At 37.5% G+C, this 19,998-nt stretch overlaps 1 protein-coding gene across 2 annotated transcripts in view; it reads left to right on the forward strand.

Moving 5' to 3' along the window:
* Positions 1-19,998, forward strand: part of Mospd2 (motile sperm domain containing 2) — a 42,024-nt gene that overhangs the window by 17,208 nt on the left and 4,818 nt on the right. For both annotated transcript variants that reach the window (XM_051179060.1, XM_051179059.1), the window contains exons 4-13: positions 63-149; positions 1,874-2,028; positions 4,955-5,015; positions 7,753-7,791; positions 10,848-10,972; positions 14,388-14,564; positions 15,255-15,367; positions 17,546-17,642; positions 17,957-18,053; positions 18,702-18,831. In XM_051179060.1, coding sequence (XP_051035017.1) covers positions 63-149; positions 1,874-2,028; positions 4,955-5,015; positions 7,753-7,791; positions 10,848-10,972; positions 14,388-14,564; positions 15,255-15,367; positions 17,546-17,642; positions 17,957-18,053; positions 18,702-18,831 — 1,081 coding nt within the window. The remainder of the gene's footprint in view (positions 1-62; positions 150-1,873; positions 2,029-4,954; positions 5,016-7,752; positions 7,792-10,847; positions 10,973-14,387; positions 14,565-15,254; positions 15,368-17,545; positions 17,643-17,956; positions 18,054-18,701; positions 18,832-19,998) is intronic.

Genomic DNA, 19,998 nt, shown 5'->3' on the forward strand with positions numbered 1-19,998 from the left:
TGAGTAAATGATGGTAGAACTATTATGTAGCATTGCCTTTACAGTGTGAGTTTTCTTTCTAGATCTTAGTGAATCCTCTATTCCAAGATGGTTATTAGAACTTGGTGGTATTTATCTCCATGGTTATGATAAAGAAGGTAACAAATTATGTAAGTATATTCAGTTCATACTCCAGCTTTTCAAGATGTTAAGATGTATGTCTGTGTCTCAATTAATAATCACAGGACTTTTTCATATGCATATGCAACTAATTTCCTGCAACTAGAGGTATGGGGCCATCTTTAGCCCTGTCAAATAATACCAAGGCATCGTTTGCATTATCTTAAACTAAGCAGCAAACACAGACACTGTGTCTTGGTTACTTGTCTATTTCTGTAATGAGACATTCTGACCAAGGCAACTTAATAGAGTTTGTTTGGGGCTTATGGTTCAGAGAGTTAGAGTCCATGACCATCATGGTGAGCAGTTATGGTAGCAGGCAGGCATGACACTGGAGCAGTAGTAACAGAGCCAAAGTCATTTCAGTTAGTGATTATCTTCTTTCTCACTGTTGCTATTACTCCACCCTATATTTATTTTTATAAAGAATCTTTTGACAGTTGCTAAATATGTAAAATAGACTTTCAAGCCTCTCCTGGACTCTGCTTAGTTTTTTTCTGAAATATGGCTAGGAGTGGGAAGAAGAATAGTAGTCATCTGTTGTTCAGATGACTTTCTTATCCTCCTTTCCACTTGCCCAAATATAGCTTGAGTTGCTACTAAGGGTAGGAGAGCCTGTGTACATCTTACTCGCCTTTTCTTTAGCTTGTGAATTGCACTGTATTTTGACAGTATAGTGCATTTTCCTCTTCTTCCCTGCTTCTTCTTTTTCAGTCTCCTTTTCACAGACATCTTCTGTGGTTTGCTCCTGAAATGTGTTTCCCAAAGCCTGTTCTTTTCTTGGTTTCCTATACTTTGCAGCTGATACTGTCCCATGGGGTCATCTCAGACACATTAGCTTTGGCAATTTCCCAACTCACAGTGTGGATCCCATGCAATTCCCAAGCTACTTGCCGCACACCCAGCTGCCTACCAGCTGGTGTCTCTTGACTGTGAGCTGCCTCCAATATGATCTATAACTCACACTCATGTCCTGTCACTCATGTTCCTTCTGGATTGCTCAACTCTGGTCCATTTCTTAGCTCTCCTTTGGATTCCTTTTTCATCTTCACAAGCCATGTCCTCAGTTCAGTCCTGCCCACCCTGCTTCCTTACTGTCAGCTCCTTCCCAGGTTATAACCAGATAGGTTTCCTCCCTGGCTTCTTCCACTCCCACCTCTATGGCACCACCCAAGCTAGGTTTTGAAATAGGAAAACCAAAATGAAGCGAGGACTCCAGAGTCACCTAGGCGTCCCCTGCCTCTGTCTTAGCTGCCACCACCTGAAGCTTGTGCGCCTTCCACTCCCCTGCATGGCTCTCCCCTAGGCCTCCCTCCTGTTTGTCTGTGTGTCTCTTTTGGGTGGAACATGTTCTCTAGCGTTTGATCAGATCAGTGGCTTTCCTCTTAAGCATAGTGAAGAGCACTTCTGGGTTATTACAAAATGGTGTTTGTTCACCTGCATTCTCTCTTCAGCGCACTTAAAAATTACGTCTATATAGTTTCTAAAGGAGAGAAAACTAGTTTGCCTCTCTTCTACTGTTTAATTTAAAGGTCCCAAGTGCGACTATTTCTCATTTTAAATAAATTTAAATTCATTGAAAACAAGATGAATTATAAATGAAGGAACATGCCAAGGGAAAGAATATATATGTATATTTATATATCAATGGATATAATATATAATGAAAATGCCACCAATAATATGCTTATTTTATCTGTTGTTCTGCTTAAAGTCTGGATCAGAGTCAAGTATCATATAAAAGACCAGAAAACCATAATGGACAAAAAGAAACTTATAGCATTCTGGTTGGAACGATATGCCAAGAGAGAAAATGGGAAGCCCATCACAGTGATGTTTGACATGTCGGAAACTGGACTCAATAGCATAGTAAGCATTCTTCATTAATTGTAAATCATAGTTTGCTCTGGTTTCCTCTGTTCTTCCTGTATTCTTGCCAAACAAATATTGTAAAATGAAACTAGCAGAATCCAAACGGATTATTTTTCCCCTTTCACTGTGTGTGAAGTCAGATGTGGAGTAGGGTTTGCAGAGAATTAAATTTGCTTCAGTATTTGGTACAGATGCTATATATCCTAGCAATGTTCCATGTTTGGTGTAAAAGATGGAGAGGTAACACATGGAAGCTGGCAGGGCATGAGTTATTGTGATGAACACTGAACTTTTTTACCATACTAATATGCTCTAGCACCAACCCCCATGCTTTGCACAAAGTAACACAGTCACTAAATATTGAATAAACACATGCATGATCTCTGTGATCTTATATTTTTGCCTTGTTCGGAGGGTGCAAGATGTTCATGTGAGTTTGCCTCATGCCATGTTCTGTGTTTTTGTTGCGAACTTGTGTATACTTCTTGAATGTTTTTATTTTTTATTTTATTTAGTAAGCTTGGGGGACCAGTTTTCTTCAGATGATATTACCAACCTGAAAACTTGGTTAAATCACTAGATACCAATAGCAACACATTATTCTATGTACACCAATAACCACATCTACTTATGAAGGTTAGATATAAAGATCATTAAAACCTAGGAGTTCAAGGATAGCCCAGACAGCATAGTGAGACTGCTTCAAAGAATACTGAGAGATTGGGAAAAAGTCTAGATGTCCAATATGGCAAAATGGTAAATTATGTCATACCTAATTGATAAACGATATGAAACTACATATGTTGGTTGTTGTGGAAAACTTATAATAATATTGGTGAATACCTATTTAAGAATTTAAGATTAGAAAAAAACTGTTGTCCTACAGAATTTGCTATGTAGCTCCAAATAATGATTTTTTTTTAATTTAAACAACAACAAAAGCAGGTTATATAGAACAATTAAAAGGAGCTTTAGAAGGGAGATGGAAGAATGTTTTCTCATAGTAAGACTATAATGCCCTGCATTTTTAAAAAACATAGTTTCCATTGAATGGAGTGTAAGTTACAAAATAAAATATTTTATATTCTAAATGAAACTAAAATTACTTAGATAAGTCAACATTCAATAAAGATAGACTATGATTCTATTGGTCTTTAGATACCATAGTTACCTATCTATTACCTCGCAACCATAAACAATTTATGTTAATGTTTTCTGTTACCTAATTGGCAGGAGCTATCTGAAAGTTTTTCAAGTGACTGACATAATGTCATTTCTAATTTGTAAAGAAAGAGTATTGGTGCTATTACAAATTTCAGTCATTATTAAAAGAATTTTTATTGAACAATTTCTTTGTTTATATGACACTTTTATGATTCACAAAGTCAGCTTATAAATAAAAAATGCTTTAGTATGAGTTGGACTATCATGTTGATTATGGCCTTTCACCTTCATAGCTAAAAGTATGGAATCATTTAAAATTATACAAATAGCTATACTTTAAATTATCAACATTTTAGGACACATGTATCCAATCTCAGCAGTTGAAGTAGAAAGAGAAATCTTGCATGCATCATCAGAGGATGGATAGTTTACATGATAAGGACACCATTCTGAAAAATACCCTGAGAGATTATACAGCATGCTGCCTCGTGGAGCTTTGTTATGTAGTACCCAGTATAGACACACACCACTGACATCAAATCCCCAAAGTTAGCAGTAACGCAAATGTTTATGAACAAGGACATTCAATTGAATAAATGATGGTAATGACTACTAGATGAAAACTAGTAAGAGTATCTGAGAGTGGCCACAGATTTTAAAATACATAACCAAAATGCTTTTAAACTACATAACCAAAATTTCATATGGCTAGTTTTAAGCCCCTTTTCTGGCTCTTACTTAAATATAGATTTTTGAAACTATGCCCAGTGGATATAATGGTTATTTATAATGGTATTATATGTATACTAGGACTTCTCCTGTACTAAATAGTTATAGCTGGGGATGCATACTCTCAGTTTACTGTAATTAAGGGCATTGCAACTCATATGCTAGGAATAACTTTGTAGCCTGTCCTATCTAGAATAACCAGCTTTTTAGTAGCTGTCCTGGATTTCAGCCTGTCTGCTTAGCTCTTCAGACTAGCAGCATTATAAGGTGGCAGAACAGGATTAATGAAAGCCTGCTAGCATGGAATAATATGGGGAATGAAACATGAATAATATCCCTAATGACCTAATTTCCTGTTGTTATACATGATGCAAGAGAGCGAACCAGACAGCTGCTTAATAAAGTTTCCTAACAACTGGAATGAATGAACAGCATGTGACTATAAACTAAAAAAAATAAAAAACAAAAACAAAGCTAATCTGAGTTCCCTTAAACAAAACTTATCTGCCAGGTCTTATCAGTGTAATCACTATGTAAAAAATTAATGCAGTATTTTTATTGGATCTTACAAGGTAAAAATTAAAATTAGGAAGTAAATACTAAACCATGACATGTGTGGCTACAAATGAGCACATATATATTATTCCAGTTAATCGGTTACAAGCTGTATACTCTTTTTTTTAAATAATTCTTTAGTTGTTCAATAGAATTTTAGAGTGTCTGTGTGAGGATCACTTTTATATACATTGCATACCCCATGGCTCATAGCCTGAAGCATGTAACTAGGTTGAAGTAATACAGATAGTTTTTAAAATACCAGAAAGTGTCTGACTTCTTCACCTCAATTTCAGAGCCAATTCTTAGCTTAATGACCTAAAACCTTAACCCTTAGGGCTATAGATACTTAGATTAGCTTATCTTTTAATAAAAATAGTCATCTCACTCGTATTTAATAAGTTCTTACCTTTTGAAATGTATAATTTGAAGTTCTCTAATTTTGCCAGTCTTAAAGCTTTTATCTTTATTTTAGGACATGGACTTTGTACGCTTCATCATCAACTGCTTTAAGGTGTATTACCCCAAATACCTCTGTAAGTAACTTACACCTTTGTAAAATTATAACAGGTTGAAATTATAGATGATGTCCAAATATTATAAAGCTTTATATTATATAGTCTCATGCCTGAAATATTGTTTTTGGATGAAGCACATTAAATGTATTCCTAGATAGACATGTAAATTCTTATCATAGTAGATATATAGATAATTTTTTGTAGTTTTCCTTACACTTGATGGCGCAAGTGAAGTTCTAAATGCCAAACCATCCTGTAACTTCTAACACACAGCTGTGTGCAATCATATATTTATTTGCAATATGAGCCTATTTGTACTGATCTCTGTCTAAAATTATATTTAGTATATGGAACTTGCATGCAAGAACAGATAAGCAGTACTGATAAAGCACATTGTATGTAAATAAATGCAGTATGTTACTAATTGCTGTTTTAAAAATGGTGCTAAGAAAATACTGAATCAGAATGTACTATATTTGACTCTGGTAGTTAGAGAGATTCATACTATTTTATTTTTATTATGGTGCTGGAGATTGAACCCAGGGCCTTGTACATGCCAGACAAATGTTCTACTATTGAACTAACATACTCAGTCTTGTTTTGTTTGTTTTTAATGGTAATTCTCCCATCAATGACACAAACGATGTTTTCATACTTAGCCTTATATGCTGCTCATTTTTCATCTGTTAGATTTATGTAATGGGAGAAATAAATGGCCAACACATAACAGTCAAATATTTTAACTCCAGTTTAGTAAAACTGAAAAGGCAAGAGAGGCAAAAGGTTATCAAAATGGAAATTCACAGAACTTCCTGTGCATATTCCTGAGATACCACAATTAGGGTTTCTTGGGTAACCAAAAGCATAATGGATGTCTAGAATCAACACCACCTACAACCTTATTCTGCAATCAGTTTAGAGACTATTTGTAAATGTTTGTAGAGAATAGCAATGTCCAGGTTGGGAAACTTGACCAATCTACTATTCCTTGTGTATCTGGCACATATCATGACTCATTAAATCTTGCTGAGTAGTACCCATCAATGGACACTATAGGATTACTACTTCGTGATATTAACTTGCTTCTTTTATGACAAAACAAAACTGAAATGCTTATGGAAGGATCTAAAGGACATTGTGGTGAGCCATGTAGAAATAATACTAATATAAGTATTACTTTGTAAAATACATCCATCCTTGTAAAATACCTGTTGACTGAAATATTTAAAAGCGTTTGTGATGAGCCACTGAGAAAAAACACAACTATAGTTATTTATCAAATATGCCAGGATTATTTTGAAACGACTATTCACAGATTCATGTACAGGTGAATGATAATATTGTTCATTTCAGTTAACTACAGATGATGTCTGCATTCTACCAAAATAGTGTGGTTTTGCAGACATTGGATGTTATGGGCTCTTAAACTGATTGTTCTTCAAAACCTGCCATGAACTATTATATCTTAATTATACCCCAGGTGAATATCAGGAATATAGAGCACCATGCTACCTCTTACTGATAACCATGTTCTTTTTGTGCACTTTAATTTGTGCTAGTTTTGTATAACATTCTATGGGGTTCGCTGCTCAGAGGGGAAAAAAATTACATATTTGATTCCTCTGGAAGAGAAGAATGAATGGGCTATCACAAATCTCCTTTGTTCTTTCGATTATTTTCCCCCTCACAGGTGTTGATAGTGCTACTTAATGTGCTCAGTTCCGTCTGTAAAATAACAGTTCTGTGTACTTTGGAATTGTTGGCTTCCTAGCGCTCATAACACTTAAGAAAAAATGGTTTCTGTTTCTTTGAGTCAGAATGAAGGGGGCAGCTCTGTGGCTAGTTTAACAATGTAATCTCAAGGAAAGTATAAGTGAAGCCATAAATTAGACAGGGAAATATTGTTTTGAAAGTACAGTTGCTTTCAGCACTGATCTGACATGTCACACCCATGTCCCCTTAACAATTCTCTTATGTACGTTTGTTCAAGCAGCAAATTCAGTAAAGGAACAAAGGAATTTCTTTGTTTGCCAAAGGACAATGACTCCTCCCCATTGTGAGATGCTGGTCAGTCCCAGCACCACTCATACTTCCCTGAATTAAAACTTGGCCAATCAGCTCAATTTTTCCTCACATGGTAGTTTTTTCTAGATTAGATCAAACTGGTAGAGTATTATAGAAGTACTAAATGTAGTTAGGGTTTTCTTTTTGGTCTTTGGGCCTACCACCCATCTCCCAAATAAATTACACGGAGGCTTTTACTTTGTTATGAATGCCCAACCTTAGCTTGGCTTGTTTCTAGCCAGCTTTCCTTAACTCAAATTATCCCAAATACCTTTTTGCCTCTTGGCTTTTTCCATTTCTTCTGTATATATTACTTTCACTCTTATTCCCTGGCTGGCTAGGTGGCTGGGTGGCTGACCCTGATGTCCTCCTCCCCTTGTTTTATCTAACTCCTTTACTTCCTCCCTCTTTTTTCCAGATTTCTCTTCTATTTATTCTTTCAGCCTGCCAGCTCCTCCTATTATTTCTCCTTCCCTGCTGTTGGCCATTCAGCTCTTTATTAGACCATCAGGTATTTTGGACAGGCAAAGAATCACAGCTTCACAGAGTTAAACAAATGCAGCATAAACAAACACAACACATCTTTACATTGTTAAACAAATGGTCCAGAGCATAAACAAATGTAATATACCTTAAGATAATATTCTACAACATACTAAGTCGATTTGAGTGATTTTCTTATGTCTTTCAGCAAAAATAGTGATCTTTGATATGCCTTGGATAATGAATGGTGAGTGTATTATTTGTGTTTTTCCAAAGCACTTTGACTTTCATTTGTCTTTGCTGTTTCAGTCATGTTTCTACAGTTGTTTAGAAAAATGTTTGTATTATACTTGTGTACTCTTAAAAGGCTAAAAGGTTGTTTTTTGTTTTTGTTTTAAGTAGGTCTACCATTCTCTCCTCAGAAACTGAGAGTTTTTCCACTAGTCTTTTCTAAAACCAGCCTCAAGATAATCTGCTATTTGGTCAAAACAATTATAAGGAGCCTCATTCTGTTTCCCACACATAGGGTGTCTGACAAAACATGTGTTGGCAAGGTTTTCCCTTGGGTTTCAAGTATTGAGGAACAAGTTGGGAGGGGTCTGAAGTCACTCTAAGTCATTGTAGTCACATAGCCCTTTTTGACAGTCATAATTTTGCTCTGAGTCTTTTGAAATGGCCATTAAAAATTACCTAAGTATTTTCAAAGGAATGCTGCTTCTTCACATTCTGCTTTCACTGGTGTTTGCAAAGTCCATTGTTGCAAACAATAGGGTAACTCTATAAACTGAAATTCAGTGCTATGAAAAGTTCTTTATTGGAAAAACCCTTTTAATACTGGTAAAGAATAAACAAGCACTTAGTAAAATGTTAAATCAAAACAGAGGTCACTACTGACTTTATGGAATTAAAAAACAATTATATAGCAAGGAAATTAGAAAACCAGCTGAAAGTGATAAATTATTAGAAAGACCCGGACTACTGAAACTGACTCAAGAATAATCAGAAGTAGTATCCAACAACCAAAAAAAAAAAAAAAAAAAAAAAAAAAAATCCCACAAAGAAACATTCAGGTTCCTGTAGCTTTTCTGACAAATGACAAATTCTATGAAGAATTTACCCAGATACTTTGTAAACAGTTCTAAAAATAGGTCACAAAGAACTGCTTGTAACTCATTTGTGAGTAAATACAGGCCTGAAAACAAATATCAGATGAAAAGAAAACTGTAACCCCTTACTGCTATAGATGCACCAATTCTCTGAAGGTACTATGGCTAGGGGTATGGCTCAGTGATATAGCAGTTGCCTAAGCTCTATGAAGCCCCAAGTCCCAACTCGAGCACTACAGAAGGACAAAACTAACTAACTGTAGCCAAAGAAATAAAAAAAGCATTATAGGCTACAGAGATGTATCCATTAGTCAAGTACTTGAGAAATGAGTTTAATCCACATGAACCTGTGTAAAGAAGCAGGTTGTAGTAGTACCATGTGCCAGCAACCTTAGCACTGGGAGTGAAGGGTTGGGGTACCAACAGGCAGAACTCTGGAGCTATCTGGCCAGCCAGTCTGACCTAACTCAAACCAATGAGAGCTTGTCTCAAAAAGACAAGGCAGATAACTCTTGAAGAATCACTCCTAAGATTGTCTTCTGGTTCCCACATGCACACATACACACACACACACACACACACACACACACACACACACACACACACACACACAAACACACACACACATACAAACACAGACACACATAAGCATGACAAGGCAGGATTTGTCTTAAGAATGTAAAGTTGGTCCTAGTGGGAAAATCACAGTAATATACCATATTAATAAAATGAAAAAGTGACAAAAATCAAATATTTTCTCATGAGATATATATATTAATATTTTAAAGGGGTCCTAGTAGTATGTACAAGGCTACCTTCCACAAATTCAAGTTCCCTAAGTGCCTTTCATGTTTGATCACTCACTAGGATTGCGAGAACTCAATGAAAGCAATGATACTCATTGAAGCCTTCATGCCTTGGTGCTCAGAAATTGTCTTGGAGTTCCATTATGTCCATTATGTAGGCATTGATTTTTTTTTTTTTTTTTTTTTGCCTGTGGTTAGTCCTTACTGATACTCCATGACCCATTACCCCTACCTTAAATCACATGTTGGTTTTTCAAGTCCCACCCTAAATCTGAGATGCTGTTCCTACTAATCTAAGAACCACAGGCTAAAAAAGACAATAATGCCAAATAAGAAGGCTACTTCCCAGAAGCTGGGAGCAAAGGTCAGACCTCTCTTTAGGTAAGAGTAATTTTTAACTGCCAGAACAGCTTTTTTGGCATTTGTGATAACCCACAACTAAAAATCATTTGTGAATTATTTCAGTAAAGCTGGCATGAAAAAAATCAGACTTAACACGTCATTTAATTCCAATAGCATGACTTCAATCCTGTCAAGTTACAAGCTATTTTAAATTGAAAAGGGAAATTTAAATAGTATTTTAACAAAAGTTTAAATCATAGTGAAACAGAATTTTTAATAAAAACATAATTCTATAAACCATGGTTTAATATTTTTATTATTCTTATTTCCCCTTTTTTCTAGTACCATTTCTGCATATTTATTGCAACATTCCACTTTTAGATTTTTCCAAATGGGTTAAAAATGTCCCCTTAGAAATACCTTTTAAAATTAAGCATTAAACAAGTGGCATAGCACAGGACAGAATTGTACAAATACCTATGTTTGGTAGTAGTGGATTCTTGTAGAGCCTTTCTTGTTGTTATATAAACTGTGAGGCCTGGGAAAAATGCAGTTTTGAGTCAGGAAGGAAGCTGGTCCTGGCTCACAGCCATAATGAGCAGGCCTCTTCCTCCTGTTTCTGCCTTTCCCTTTGAGAAGGCTTTTCATATTGAGGGTTTATCAGAAGAAACACAAAGTAAAAGATTCTTCACAACATCATGCAATTCCTTCCTGAGTCACAAAGTAGTTTGGTTCATTGTCTAAAAGGCATAGTTGTTGAGACCACTGATAGATATGGTCAGAGGTCAAAACCCTGAAAAGCTGCTCAGTGAACATCAGAGAAATTTAGCCTTCCTAAATCTCCATGGAACACTTGAAACCTGTGAGGGACATGCATACCCTAAAGCCCCCCTCCCAGAATTAAAGAATGGTAAGTGCCCTGCCTCAGGAGAAACACATTAACAGCTCCTAGTTCAAACTGGTTTCACAAGACATGGGTTAGTTAGTATATACAGTAAAGTGCTTGACAAAACAAATGGAAGTTCTGTGTCTTGATTGTGTTTCCTCAGCTGCTTTCAAAATTGTGAAAAGCTGGCTTGGGCCCGAAGCAGTAAGTTTGTTGAAGTTTACAAGTAAAAATGAAATCCAGGAGTATGTCAGTGTGGAATACCTGCCTCCCCACATGGGTGGGACAGTAAGTACAGTCCTTGAAACTTGTAGACTCACACTGGATAATAGCACTCAACACTGTGCACTCAAAAGGAAGAGGCTGTATCTTTTTAAATGTTTTTATTTATTCTTCTTTTATGCAGTACATTACAACCATAGCTTCCCCTCCACTCCTCCCAGTACCCCCACAAACTCTCCTCTCCCCCAGATCTATTCATCTACCATTTCCCCCAGGAAAGAACTGACCTCCTAGGGACATCAACCAAACACAGCATAAGGAACAATAAGACCAATCCAGTAGGACAAAAAGGGTCCCAAGGGCAGGAGAAAGAGTCAGAGATACCCATATTCCTACTGTTAGGAGTCCCACAAAAACACCAAGCTAATAGCTATAATAACTAGAACATAGTCACAGGACCTAGCACAGACCCATGCAAGGCCCATGCTTGCTGCTTCTGTCTCTGTGAGCTCCCATGGACCCTATTTAGTTGATTCTGTGAGCTGTGTTCTCCTGGTGTCCTCAACCTCTCTGGCTCCTATAGTCCTTCCTCCCCCTCTTTTTTTTTTTTTTTTTTTTTTTTTTTTTTTTGACTTTTTTTAATTTTATTATTGTTTTTTTATTTTACATGTCGATCCCTTTCTCCTTCCCTCCTTTCCTCCCTCCCTCCCTCTTACCATCTCTCCCCCTCACATGCACCCTGACCACCCTCCACCCCCATCCCACCCCCACCCTCATTCCACATGTAGGGCTCTGCTATCCAGGTGGGGTCATATAAGTCATTTGAAGTAGGGACTAGGTCTTCTCTCCTGTCTCTAAGTTAAGGGAGTATCTCTCCACGGGGGATGTGTCCACAAGATCCTTTTTCTCCCTCCCTCTCTTACGCAAGGACCCCCAAGCTCCTCCTAATGTTTGTCTAGACTGTGGATCCCATCTGCTCCCATCAGCTGCCAGAGGAAGCCTCTGTGGTGACAGCTGAACTAGGCATTGATCTATGAGTAGAGCAGAATATCATTAGCAAACATTGAATTTTCCATTTGTGTTTCACTTTGTCGTAGGTCTCTGGGCTATCCAGCCTTCAGTTCCTGATCATCCAGGCAGTATGGGGCATGGGCTCCCTCTCATAGTATGGGCCTCAAATTAGATCAGTTATTGGTTGACCATTCCCACAAGTTCTGCACCACCATTGCTCCAGAGCATCTTGCATTCATGGCAGACTGTAGGTTGAAGGTTTTGTGGCTGAGTTCCAGTACCATCCTTATAAGCTTTGCCTTGTTATAGACCATGGCAGGTTCAGGCTCCATAGCCTCGATAGAATCATCCTCATAGATTCCAGGGAGTTTCCACTACACTGTTCCCTATTGGCCCCCAGATGCCCTCCAGTTCCAATTGTGTCTCTCCATACTCTCTCCCTTCATCCCTCCCACCTGATCTCTCCAGTTCCCATCCCCACCCGCCCCTATTCAGCCTGCAAAATCTATTCTATTTCCCCTTCACAGGGAGATCCAGGCCATATCATAATGCCCAAGGAATTATCACTGATACCTCACAAAAAGGATGCAATGGTGTAAATACTGTTCACTTACGTTTCAGAGTTCACTAATTTTTGAATATCTAATGTGTATATATGATTCTAAACTGAAGTGGATTTAGGATTCAAAAGTATATTCAAAAACATGTCTTTATAAATGTTCTTCTACTCTAGTCTCAAATACCCTACTGCCTTCCATGATTGCTTTTCTTCATTTCCAGGGATGAGTATTACACATGTAGGCAAGTATACTAAGCCTTCCTCCTACTCATCTCTTTTTAATAGGAGGGAGTGTATTTGTATAGTATTATACATTTTAGTTTTTCCTTCAGAACACAGCATAGAGATAATTCCAAATCAGTGTATAGCAAGCTTCCACCTATGTATGCTGCTGTGTTCCAGTATCTAACATAAACCATAAGTTACTGAATTTGATTTTGACATAGTCTTTTGAATTTGTAATGTATCCATAACAATGTGCTGCCAAAGCTATTGATTGATTTATTTTCCTTTATTTTGGGTGCTAAGGATCAGACCAGGGGCCAGATGCATGCTAGGCAAATGCTCTTGCCAGCCCTCAGAATCTTTTGAACTGATATTAATTATTTATTAACAGAGATCAGAAACAGGTGGGTGTATTTGAAAGTATGTCATGGCCAGATGTGGTAGTGCACCCCTGTAATCCCAACATCCAAGACATGAAAGTAGAAGGATTGCAAGTTCTGAGACAGCCTGAACTACATGGTGATTCCCTATCTCAAATAAATTTTTTAGCATTTACATAGCTGTGCAAATGAATATGGAAGTGTCTTTTTCTAAGGTGTAAAACCTATGTAAATAATTGTAGGTATATTTTGTCTGCCAGACCAAATTGTATTTAAAGAGTACCAAGGGCTAACAAATTTAAGTTTTCAGTGTCCTTCAGTTTGTTTTCAATACTCAAAAGAGATTTGAGGCAAAAATTTAATTAGAAGTCTGTATCTTTCTTAATCTGAAATGTTATAGTTTGTATTTTAACCTATAAAAACTGAATATGGGTATTTCAGATACTAAACTTTAAAATAAAACCATCATTGCAAATTTCTCCTGCTTTCTTAATGTTTTTTTTTCCTTTGACACAGGGTCTCTTGTAGACTGTAAAGTACTCAGATTATAGCCATATAATTATCATATGTAATTAGCATGCCCACTTCCTCATGTGTTTTGTTCACATGTTTTGATTTTTTAAAAGATATATATTCTCTCTCTCTTTCTCTCTCTCTCTCTCTCTCTCTCTCTCTCTCTCTCTCTCTGTGTGTGTGTGTGTGTGTGTGTGTGTGTACATATATGTGCAGGTACCTATGGAGGCCAAAAGTAGCTAAAATAAAAATACCTCGGAGCTGCAGTCCCACGTGCAGTTCTCTGTACACTGCCTGGTGTGGGTGGTGGCATCTGAACTCTGGTGTCTGATAGAGCAGGAAGCACTCTTCAGCACTGAAACACTTCTCCAGCCCTTGTCCTTGTTTCTGTGTGGTGTATAAGTATGTGTGCATGGGTGTGCATGCCTGCACATGTGGAGGCCAGGGATCAACAATTTTTTGCGCCTAGAACTTACTCACTAGCTAGACTAGCTGGCCATTGAAGCCTTAGGGTCCTCATGTCTATGCCTCTCAGTACTGGAATTTACAGGCAAGTAATACCACATGTAGCTCTTCACCTAGGATCTGAATTCAAACCTCCGTGATTGCTCAGCAATCACTTTACCCATTGAGCCATCTATGCACTTTTCTTTCCCTTTCTAGTTTGAAATGAGTATCATATTTTCCTTATTTCACTAACTGAGCATATATTCTTGCCCAAAGTAATCAGTTTTTAATATACCATTTCTCTCCACATTACTAGCAGGCTGATAAGGAAAACTCTCTCCTTTAGGATCCTTTCAAGTATAGCTACCCACCACTGGTAGATGATGACTTCCAGACACCACTGTGTGAAAATGGGCCGATTGCCAGTGAGGATGAAACCTCTAGTAAAGAAGATATAGAAGGTGATGGTAAGGAATCCTTGGAAGCAGTTTCCAATGAAGAACAACCAGCTCTGTCAGAAAAGGTAATTTTAGGAATAAGGTGAAACGGAATCAAAAGTTGTCATCTAAAGCTTGGGACATAACTCAGTGGTAGAGCACTTGTCCAGCATGCATGATGCCCTAGGTTCAATCCCCAGCATGAGAGGGAGAGGCACTGTCATCTCTCCCCAGCTCTGCCTGTGTCTTTGGGATAATTCTGTTACCTTGCTTCCATGTCTTTCTTGAAAAAAATGAAGGAGGAGAGATGAGGTTAACTGAATTGCGACATACTGTTATTTTCCATATAGAAAAAGCTGAGTCTATGCGCTATGCAAAACTTGGCAAATGTTTTTTGTCAAAAATATATTTATTTATCTAAGATAAAAATGATTAATATAAAACTTCAGCTGGATAAAGTTCCTCTTTATCTCGTTTTGAAGGGGTTGTTAATCGTCACTCTTTACAAAATGTAACAAGGGTTTTCTTGATAAGTACATTATAATTTAGAACAAATATCTTCATAATGTCATGTTTATAAAAGAATCATATAATATTTTTCATGGCCATGGCAATATATGTTAAACATGTTATCCTGGCATGCTAAACACATTAAAAAAAAAACTACAATTTGTGTTGAGTCTAGATGTTTAATTGTTCTCCCAATGACCTGTCCAACTAGAACTAAAATGTCTTCATCTTTTCTCCCTTGTTTCTGTTTTTGTCTTGATCTATAGACTAACACAACTGAGTCTGCTTCCAAACCAGATGAAACCGAAAAAGTTGATTCAAAGATGAAAACTTTTAAAAAGCCACTGAGTGTTTTTAAAGGGCCCTTATTACACATCAGGTAACAGAAATTTTATTCTCTCATTACTATAACATATCTTGATCATCTTGGAGGTGGGGAGGACTGCAAAATAAAGAAAATTTCTATCCTGTTGTTTAAACTGTTGAGAATAGAGAGTACACTTTGCCTTCTTTGCCAGACTTAGTAACTATTTCTAATGACCTTTTTTTAAAATTATTTCTTTCACTGAATGGGTGTCAAAGCCCTGATCACGCTTCTGATAATAATATTGAATATTCATTTATTAATAACTCTTAATGTACATTTGTGTGTATTACTGATACTTGTAAAATTAAGGGGATATATTTGTTGATTTGACCTTCTGAAAGCCCAGTGTGTGCTAGGAAAATAGGGGTTTGACAAAACCCTAATTGCAGACATTTTTATCTCTGTTCCAGGTTATTAACCCAAAAGACTGGGGATTGGGATCTGGGGGTAGCTCATGAGTAGAATTGTGTAAAGCCCTGAATTTTATCCCTAGCACTAAAAGAAAAAGCCCTGGACTATTTCCTGTATTTTTATGATCAATATTGCTATACCAACACAAGTTATTGATGACCTAACGTGGCATTTTTGTCCCTTTCCTTAAAACCTTCATATTTGGAGTATACGGGAATACATCTTCCATCAACAATACAGCTAGACTTCTAATAAATGTAATCTGAAATTCTCTAATTAACAAAACTGGTTTGTTTCCATGTGTGTTGATTCTTGTTGGAGTTGGATTTGAATGTATTGCCATTGTGTGTGTACTTAGGTGAGAAAGGGAGAGACACACAACATAAAATTTTGTCTCCTGTGGTTTGTCTTTGCCATTTTCCACCTTTGGAGTTTGTATGTTTGCACTTTTTCTTCAACTAGTTTGGAAGTTAGCACTTCATGCTTCACAGAACGACCATCCAAAACATAGATCCTATACTGTATTTAAACAGTGAGAACAGCTGGAGAGGCAGGCTAGAAGAGAACAATTTCCACAACTGCACTTTGAACATGATCTCACTACCTATGTCACCATAAGAGTTACAGAGGTGCTTCTTTCCATGCACAAGGACCCCAACAATACCATCTCCCCAAGCTGCTCCTGATTTTTATACTGCTTACTAAGACATGCTCTGAGATCTATAACATTGCTGTTTTTCCATGTCTCCTGTTCCACGGACTCCAAAAGGAATTAAGCAATCATATATGTTTACAATCTTGCCCAAAGTTGGGCAACATCATCCTTAAATACATTTCTTCTCTAGTTCAAAGAATAGCCTTGATGTGAAGATATTTATTGTGTAAACTTATCTCCATCTGGGCTTACCAGTGCAAGCCTTCAATTTCAGCAGTCTTAAAAAGCAAGACACACTTGCAGGCTAGCCTGGGCTACCTAAAGAGTCTGAAAACCTTAAAATACATACATACATAAGTTATATGACGAAAAACAAACACTTAATCTATTCAGTTTTCAACTTCAAACAAAAACACTACCCCAAATATCCTTCCTATTGTTTTGAGGCACAGGCTAATGTTGCTAAACTATACAATTCTTCTTGAGATTTGAATTTTTCATTTTAGGGTATAGATATTACAGTAGCCAATAATAGCAAACCTGGAAGCTTGAGGTTTACTAGTTTTTCTAGTTTAACTGCCCTCCAGTTGCTACTCTATATTTCTTTCCATGTATGTCTCTTCTCCTGTACTACTCAGAAAAAGCCATTGTGTGGTACGAAGTTATTCTGTTATTTAAATATATCTCTAATTATCTTTCTGGAAAATTATGTTCTTCTCTGTTGGTGTAAGAAGGGTTCTCAAGTCTAATGTGTTTGGAATTAGGGAAAGCTGACACAGCAATGCTGTCTGTGATTTTTCAATTATAATCCAAAACCTCCCAAAGAGGTTACACAGATCCACCATAGATTGTGTTGATTACAGGCTTAATTCAGCATCTTCATAGTCTCTCTTCTGTTCTTTCCTGATTTCCTTCTAACCTTAGGGAAAGCCGTAGGACTTCCTAGCATCAGGAAGTTCAAGTACAAAATTTTATTAGGTACTACTGTTTTCTAGTCATCTTTTATAAGAATGTCTCTTCATACAAATGAGCATTACCTGTCAGCCAAATATTTGTTCCTGACTACTGATTATAATGTTATTTAGTCTGTGTACTACAAATGCCTTATTTGTTTATCCACCTAGCCCTGCTGAAGAATTATATTTTGGAAGCGTGGAATCTGGAGAGAAGAAAACTCTAATAGTGTTGACAAACGTTACAAAAAATATAGTGGCCTTTAAGGTAAAAACCAACACACACACACACACACACAGAAAAAAAACTTAAAGCCATAATAAATTATGAAAGTGAGATAATGACAAGTGATTTGGGGCATATACTGATGGAAAGAGCAGTAGTCGAGCAATAAACTACTGTGTGTAAAATATTCAGCTCAGGATCTTTTTATCTTATTGGTGAAGACAAACAACATTCCCAAATAACAACCAAGGTGGTTGAATAGATTTCATTCATTGTTATTAGCTGCTCTTTTTTATTAAGTCATTCTTAAGCTATCCCTCCAAAAGAGTGTGAGGTTATGTGCTGTTTGTAAACAGGTGAGAACTACTGCTCCAGAGAAGTACAGAGTTAAGCCTAGTAACAGCAGCTGTGACCCTGGAGCTTCAATTGATATAATTGTTTCTCCACATGGAGGTGAGTTGTCTTTCCTTATCTTTTTCAAATGGACTCCATGGGATTTTTTTGTGTGCTTTTTTATGATATATATATATATTTTTTTTTAAATTTAAGTTTGAAACAAGCTTGTTTTACATGTCAATCCCAGTTCCCTCACCCTGGCATCCTCCCCTGTCCTCCCCAACCCCAGTTCCAACCCCTTTCTGTTCCTCAGGGAGGGTGAGGCCTTCCATGGGGGATCTTCAAAGTCTGTCATATCATTTGGAGCAGGGCCTAGACCCTCCCCCATGTGTCTAGGCTGAGAGAGTATCCCTCTATGTGGAATGGGCTCCCAAAGTCCATTCCTATACCAGGGATAAATATTTGGTTACAGTTTGTTTGGGGTCTTTGTTTGGGGGGTGATGTTTTATTTTGTTTTCTTGGGATGGGGGTTATTGTTGTATTGGGGTTTCCTTTGTTTTTTGAGAAAGAACTTACAGTCGGGTAGGTATGGAGGTAGGATCTAAAGGACTTAGGGAGGGGATGTATATAATCAAAATATATTTAAACTTAAAAATTGTTTTAAATAATAAAAATCTTTCCAATGGTAATAATAATACCTTAAGCCATATATGTAGCCCCAGGACAGTTGGTGTTAGCATGTCACATTCTTCTTTTGGAGTGCAGGCTTAAGAGTCTCTGCCCAAGACCGGTTTCTGATAATGGCTGCAGAAATGGAGCAGCTGTCTGGCACTGGGCCAGCAGAATTGGCCCAGTTCTGGAAAGAAGTTCCAAGAAGCAAAGTGATGGAACACAGGTAAGCGCTTTTACTCACAGCAGTCTCTCAAATTCGATGGAAGACAGAAAATGAGAAATCCCTGGGGTGGGGCATTGTCTATTCCTTACAACTGTCAGATTATTGGGGTGCCTGGATCGAAAGGGGGGAGTGGCTCACGGACTGACCAGTTGACAAGTGAGCATCTCTGACCCTCAGGTCTACCTTATCAGAATGTGCACTTGCTTTATGGTTTGTAGCAGTGTTGTCTGTAGCAGTGAAAAGGCAAAGGCAGGACTTGTAGGGCCACTGGTAAATCCTACGTGAGATTCCTTAGAACACACCCTTGCTGGAGTACTCTGGAGCTACTCAGAGAATTCAGTCACTCTTTTCCCATGTGAAGAAATACAGTAGAAAACAATTTAATAGGGAGTGCACAGTTGTATACTTGTGTGGGCCTCTGTATGTCATCTGTGCCAGACGTCTTTAAATATATATATATAAGAAAGTAAAAGAAACAAGAGAAAACTGCTTTCTACTTCTTTACTCCTTTTAAAATGGGATTACAATTTATTGAAGTGATATCAACCCCCACTCACCCAAGGACATTTGCCAACATCTAGACACATCTTTATTTTTCAGAATTCAGGGATGGGTACAGTGGGCATCTAGCAAATACTCCTAAGCCTTCTGCAATGCATCTGATGAACACTACTCCTCCAAAAGCACAAGCCACCCCCCCCCAAAACCAGTAGCACTGAGATAGGAAACCCTGTTTTATGGAGCAATTAAGGATGGTCTCTCTGTTGGCACACTGTCTGGGACATGAAGGAAATGAAAGAGGAAGTCACATTGTGACTGATTGTATCTGCACAAAGCGCTTTTTGGTAACCAGCACAGCAAGTTTCAAGAGAAAGAAATGTGCTTAGCTTACATGAACACCAGCAAGGAGGATTATTTTCCTTAATTGGGTGGGGAGCTGTGGCCAAGAGACAGCTAGCTACCCTAGAGGTGTAGCAGATTACAGAGCAACTATGAAGTTCATGAAAGGGGTCTCTGACGTTTTGTTGTGGGTTTTTGGTTTTGGTTCTGTTTGGGGTGGTGGTTTGTTTCCGTCTTGGAATTAGAGGAGCTTATTGGCTTGGGGAGTGGTTTGTTCATTGAGACAGGGTATCATTATATAGCCAAGCATTTGCCTCAACCTTGTAA

The sequence above is a fragment of the Phodopus roborovskii genome, unplaced genomic scaffold (assembly GCF_943737965.1).
Source record: "Phodopus roborovskii unplaced genomic scaffold, PHOROB, whole genome shotgun sequence".
In the NCBI taxonomy this organism is placed as follows: domain Eukaryota; kingdom Metazoa; phylum Chordata; class Mammalia; order Rodentia; family Cricetidae; genus Phodopus; species Phodopus roborovskii.